Source organism: Elephantulus edwardii, unplaced genomic scaffold, assembly GCF_000299155.1.
Source record: "Elephantulus edwardii isolate Elephantulus edwardi_28Jun2011 unplaced genomic scaffold, EleEdw1.0 scaffold00038, whole genome shotgun sequence".
In the NCBI taxonomy this organism is placed as follows: Eukaryota; Metazoa; Chordata; class Mammalia; order Macroscelidea; family Macroscelididae; genus Elephantulus; species Elephantulus edwardii.
This window is the reverse complement of record NW_006399788.1, coordinates 20,623,551-20,630,344: the sequence shown is the minus strand read 5'-3', so window position 1 is coordinate 20,630,344 and position 6,794 is coordinate 20,623,551. Positions and strand designations below refer to the sequence as shown.

Here is a 6,794-nt window from a genome sequence, read left to right as displayed (position 1 = left end):
ACTGCCATTTAAAATAAATATCAAGGAGATTTTAAAAATGCAGCAAAATGTTTTTCCTATTTTTTTCACTTCAAGAAACTCTTAGTCAAATCTTCTCCATTATAATGATTGTTATAAAAAAGTTTAACATAACCAAACATACTGAGTGACTCAAACAATAAAATCTCACAGAGCTGTATCCCATAAAATGAAAAGCACAGAGATCCTACATCAGTTAATCAGGTCTTAGAGTTCAAAAACACGTTTGAAAATCTCCCATCTAAGGTAAGAAACGAATACCACAGTCTTCCTAATATTCCCAGAAAATTTACAAATCTTGCTCCCAAGAGCTAAATTTTTTTTTAGAGTCCAAATTGTTATGTGCTGTTTATTCAGAATTGACTCATGGCTGACTCTCCAATGGGTCTTCATAAGCTGTAAATCACACAGGATGAGACTGCCCAACTTTCTCTTGTGGCACGCCTGGTGGACCCAAACCACTTCCCTTCAGACTGGCAGCAGACTCCTTACTATGAGGCTATCAATGTTATCTCAGAATCAAAATAGGCTCTTTAAACTTTTTATTGTACTGTTTCTGCTTGTTTTCTTCCTATTCAATAAAATAAAAAGGAAATATGACTGCAAATAATCAATAAAAAAAATTCTGCCACAGAAGAAGTCTTAAATTTTTCAATCAACTAACCATGTTCTTCTGAGTCTTAAAAATTCTTTCATTAAAATGGCAACCAAGGATTCAAAGGTAACAGAGGTTCTTTCTTTTGGCAAAGGGGAGAATACTTTGGTAAGATTTAGAACTGTGTTCTATGAAAGGCAAAAGTAGAAGAGATTTAAGGGTAGAATAGGAAGAACTCGGCCTACAATTCAAACCTAAGGATATCTGCCTTCTTGGTAGATCTTAGCAATTATTTGTGTCTTAAAGAATATTCTTTGAGGGGACTTACTTTTTGCACCCCATGTAAACCAAACTTTAGTATAAATGAACTCAGAATAGGCCCAACATAAAGTCTAAAGCAATGAACTTAATGATTTCATTTTATATTAATTAAGTTCCTATGGGACACTTTACTTGCACACTAATACTGCCACCAATCTTTAACAAAGTTCTTAAAATTACACTTAAAAACAAACTACAACCTTTTCTTGGCAAGTACTTCTCATTAATTTAATCCATTTTATCTCTTTTAGAAATGATTCAAAAGTATTATTAAAAACATTCTTTAAATTATATTAACAATATACTTGTTAAATGACAGAGTTCCCAAGTATGTGAAAGCTTTAATATTTTAATTTTCATACTAACTGACCATTTTGAAAGCACTTTTATTGATATAAAAGTTGTAACTATCTCTAACCAGATGTGGTTAAGACACTAACTTTAAAGTCTGTCAAAATGGCTTAAGAAATTTGTCTCAATATGAAAAAGACAGTAAAATATGACTTTACTAACGTATTTTGGTGGAGTGTTAGTAAAAGAGAGGAACACCATCAATAAAAAGGACTGACACAGTCACTGCAATAATGGGCTCAAATATATAGAGATGATGAGGATAGAACAGGATAAGACAAGGTGTAGAGACACTCCTTGTAGGTTTACTATGAGTCACAGTTGACTCGATGGCACCTACAACAACAACAACAACGCACTCTGGTCTCACCTAAAATGTTGTTCATCTAGTACAAACTGGTGGCCACAATTTCTCTATGATAAAGCCTAACAAAAACACTCTAGAACATTTTCCTTTTGAGTCTATTATCTGAGAAGAAAAAGACCCCTTCTTCATACCTAGCCTTGAGAAGAAGAATAAAAAGGTTAGTTGCATGAATAGATGTAACAAACATTTTTGAGAGGCCATAAAGAACCAAGAATATTTACTCTTTTAAATAATGAGAGTTATTTCAGCCAGTGCAGAAATCTCTATAGCAACATACCTCACTGCTAATGATCCAATGTTGGCCCAAGATTCATAATTATAGCCGTGAAAATAAAACTGAGCTTAAAGAAGGAAGCCATATATACCAAATGACAATGTTTACTATAGATTACTCTCTAACCTTTTGCTACAAATCTATGAAAGTAGGAAAAGATAAAGCATGGGCAACTGAAAATGGAAAGTGTTTGCCAGTTTCTAATGTCATGGATTTTGCTAGAGTTTTAAAATTATATTTTTCAGCTAAAATACAATTCTCAAAGAATGTTTAGTTTTACAAAGAAATGGTTATATATAGATTATATGGAAATGGTAAAAATTAATTTTCAATGGAAAACCAGAATTGATAATATTTTTTAACATGAGCAGTCATAAAGCAGAAACCTGCAGGAAAAATACTCTACCATAGACTTTTAGATCTGCAAGCAACACAAAGTAGTGAAAGCATAAAAATAGTCTTTACTCTTTCCATAATAATGAAATGTTTCAAAACTGTTACTGAAACTTGGAACTTAGACTTCAATTATATTCCTAAACCTTTCCCTCCCTCAATTATATTTATATAATACATAATGAACAAATAAGTGGAGTCAAGACACATTTCTAAGACCTAAGGTAACATGGAGTTTTTAACCTTTCTATTGGTAAAATCTTAAAATTACTAAAACTAAAGCAAAACAGTAACATATACATACCACCTGGTATAGTATGAACTCCAGACAAGGGCTAGAGTTTTGCTAGTTTAAGGGAATCTTTTGTTTGGAGCTTATTTTAGAACAAATTAGTACCTATTTTAAATTATTTCATTTAACATCAGGCAGGCTCAAAAAGTGGAACAATCAGTTCAATAGTAATAAGACTATCAGTAACAAATTCTTACTTTAGTTCCATATTATACACACTTTTAGTGTCTTATTAAAATAAATTTATTCTTAATGTAAATATCTAAATAACCATTTCCCCTACAAACATAATTTAACTAGGATAAGAATTCAGATTTTCCTTTCCTGACAAATTAGAGTAAGAATGAATTCAGCATCATTGGTCCAAAATTATTTTAAAGAGTGGCTATTTTGTGTGGCAAAGATAATACTAAGTTAGCATATTAAACATACAATTCCTTGGTTTATCAACTGTTTCAGTTTTGAAAAATTTCTATACCCAAAGTACTTTAAAAGTCTCACTGTTTTGTAAACCAATAAATATTCTGTAAGATTAATCACATCCTCATCTGTTTTGGAGCACTGTTTGGAAAGGGATAAAAAGCTTATGATGAAATGGTTTATAATGAGACTGTCATTAAATAAATCACCTATTTCACATAAAAGAAAATAACTAGCACCTCCTTCCTTATCCTATGTGACAGGGCCTGTAGCAGGCTACAAGAAACATAAGTATAGTAAATTTCATTAATAAAGTATTGAGAAATCCATTATGTAAGAGAGTTCCTCTATGTTAAGCCTTAAATGCAAGGCTACTTTGTAAAAGTGAACTGAAGGGCAAAGGAGAGAGAGAGGTGGAATACAAGTCCAGAGGGTTCTTTGAAAAGAATGTTGGGGACCTTCTAGGGGCTTTCTTGCACCCCATCTTGTGTTTCCAGTTCTGCCAACTGTCTCCTAAGAATATTTACTTTTGCTTGTAATTCCTTGTTATATTCAATGATGTTAACCATTTCTTCATAAGCTTCATCTAAATACTTGGAAGATCTGTTCCAACGTAGGAAAACACCTATTGAATCCAGAAAAGGGGAAAAGGGAGAATGACACATATCATGGTTTATTTAACATTTATACATATGGATAATACACAATTTCATACATTATACATAATTTTTCTTCTTTTTATAACTTACAATTAAGTTCTATTATACTCTGATATATACTAGAAGAATGCAATTAATATTCAGAAATCACTACTTTCATGTACAAACCTGTTGTTAGAAGCTGTCAAGCTAACTACGACTTGTAGCAAATCCATGAACAAACCTGAACTTGCCCTATCCTGTGCCACCCTTAATTTTTTCTTATAAAAATTTCCAGTTATTAAATAGATCCAAATACTGTTCTCTTACACCCTATATTGAGAAAAAGGAGCTGATGATTTATTTCAAATTTCAAGCTCAAAACTTTTTTAACAGTTATATTCTTTACCTAGACCTGAAAAAGACTCTTTCTCTGGAAAAGTGACAAAGTAAAAGCAGAGTCACATATCTTGTTATTTACAAGCCTAAACTTCAGCCTATGAGCTTGCTTAGTCTCTGCTACTTTAGACACAGTCTTGAAGTTCTGCAGGCAGTTGATTCTTTCCCCAAATAATAATTATTCTTTGATTATGAACTGAAAGACTTCTTCTTTACCTAGACCATCTACAATTATACCATCCCAAAATAATGTCTTCAAGATAACCCAGTAAGGCTGTAATAAAACTTTCCATGTTACAACATGTGAATAGCTGACCAGTTCACAAAGGTTTTATGATTTATTAAAACATTTTTTTATAAGTCAAACTCCCACAGCCCTAATGGAATCCTTTATACATGCATATCCTTAAATCACTGTCTACTCAATTCACTGCTGTTGAATCTGTTCTGAGCTACAGCTGATCCTCCAAATACACAGGGGAAGACTGTTCATCTTTCTCCTGAGAAGCAGCTAGTAGATTCAAACCACCGGAAAAGCAGTGCTTTTGGGGTAGCAGTGCAACTGTCTGTGGACTAGGCCACCAGAACGCTCTATACGTTCTACTGTCTTATGGATGTTCAAAAGGAACTGACTCTAGCTGAGCTTCCACTGGGTTTCTGGGGCTGTAAACCACACAGGAGGGAATTTCCTATTTTTCTCCCTCCGAGTTGCTGGTGGATTAAACTGCCAGAGAGGCACGGCCTTTGGGTTAGCAACACAACTCCCTATGTACTATGCAACTAGAGCTCTATTAAATAGGGGAAATAAAAACAAAGCAATTGATTAGGGAGTTCTGGTGGCCTAGTGGTAAGGAACTGTGCTGCCAACTCAAAGACATACAGTTTGAATCCATTAGCTGCTCCAAGGAAGATGGACAATCTCCTCCCATGTGACCCTCCAAACACTTTCTGGAGGGTCAGCTATGACAGCTGCAACTCAACGGCATATAACATAATAACAACAATTTATTCGTTGGCCTGCAGTGGCTTTTCTATTACATTTATTGTTGTTTACCATCGAGTCAGAACTGACCCATAGCTGACCCTCTGGTGGGTTTTCAGAAGCATTTAATCACACAGTAGGAGACTCCTCATCTTTCTCCTGTGGAGCAGCTGGTGGATTAGAACCACATGCCTCTGGGATTGCAGAGCAGCTTCTTGCCACTAGATCATAAGAGCTCCCTTTTCTAATATATAACACTATTAAAAGTGGGGGGGCATTGGTGGAGCAGTGGTTAAGCAAAAGCTTGGCTGTGTGAATCTACCAAGAGGAAAAGGATGTAGCACTCTGCTTCTGTAAAGATTTAAAGCTTTGGAAACCCTGGTGTCCTACAGGGTTGCTGTGAATCCAAACTGACTTGATGGCAACAGGTTTTGGTTTTTTAATTGTAAAAATCATATTATCAGATACAAAAATTATTTCATATTAATGGTTAACTGCAATGTAAATGCAAACAGCAGAGAGAAATTTTAAGGTCAAAGTCTCATTTTATAATGCATATGCTGCTGGGTGCTGGTGGGCTGGTTCCACAGCGAATCCATGTCACAGAGCAGAACTGTCACATGGGGTTTTCTTGGCTATAATCTTTGAGACATGAGTCCTCATGGCTTAAATGTGCTCTGAGGCTAACCAAGTCTCTGGACTAAAAGACTGAAACCTACTAGTCCACTCCATGGGGGAAAGATGAGACAGTGAAAAGGTGCAGCTTCAGCCAAACTGTAGGGCAGTTCTACACCAGTCACTATGACTAATCACTATTCGTCTGAATTAGATTCAGGTCAAATTTTGGTTTGGGTAATCTTTATTTATGGAAAAAGATTGTTTAGTCTTTCTTCTACAAAGCCACTAGGTGAGTCTGAACTGGCAACCTTTTGGTTATCAGCCAAATGCTTAACCATGCATCATCAAGGCTTCTATACAGTACATCCCATATAATATCTGCCCTTAAAGAGAAAGACCTTCAAGAAGATGGACTGACAAGAAGATGGACTGACAACAATAATGTTGTTGAGCAGGATAGATTGTGGGGATGGTGCAGAATAAGGCAAGGTTCATAGGGTTGTTATGGATTGTGGTTGACTTGATAGAACCTAGCAACAAACTATTCAGAAAAAGTAAAAAGGGAGCTCTGGTGGCGTAGTCCATAGGGAACTGTGCCACTAACCCAAAGGTAGTACCTCCTTGGTTCGAATCCACCAGCAGTTCCATGGGAGAAGACAGGAAATCTCTCTCTGTGTGACTTACGGCCTCCAAAAACTCACCGGAAATTTAGATCAGAGGTGGCTGGACTTGATGGTAACAGGAGACCATAACAACTGTTTATCTACTGCAGAATTTTGTCCAGCTATAAGTTGAAAAGGAACAAAATACAAAATCTCTGCTGTTTGTGGATTGAAAGAAACAATAACGGTTTTATTCTATCACTTAATTTCTATACTTTCAGTGATGTTTGATATAAGTTAGATAAATGATCCTTCCAGGGCCTCCAACTCTCAATTTTGGCCTTTCTCTCAAGTAGCTATGTTGTTAAGTGTTGTCAAGTCATAGGTGATTCACAGCAACCTTATGAACGAAAGTCCTCAATACTGTGTGACTTTCATTCTTTCTCCAGGTCCAAAGGGTTTCCGGAGGCAAGCTATTATGGAAGTGGATGCCACTCCTGCTTCCAAGCTTGTTTTAATCGGGG

At 35.5% G+C, this 6,794-nt stretch overlaps 1 protein-coding gene across 1 annotated transcript in view; it reads right to left on the bottom strand.

The window, feature by feature from the left end:
- Positions 1-3,225: 3,225 nt before the first annotated feature.
- Positions 3,226-6,794, bottom strand: part of MTMR9 (myotubularin related protein 9) — an 80,293-nt gene continuing 76,724 nt past the window's right edge. Inside the window, exon 10 of the mRNA XM_006884884.1 lies at positions 3,226-3,656. Coding sequence (XP_006884946.1) covers positions 3,493-3,656 — 164 coding nt within the window. The 3' untranslated portion in view covers positions 3,226-3,492. The remainder of the gene's footprint in view (positions 3,657-6,794) is intronic.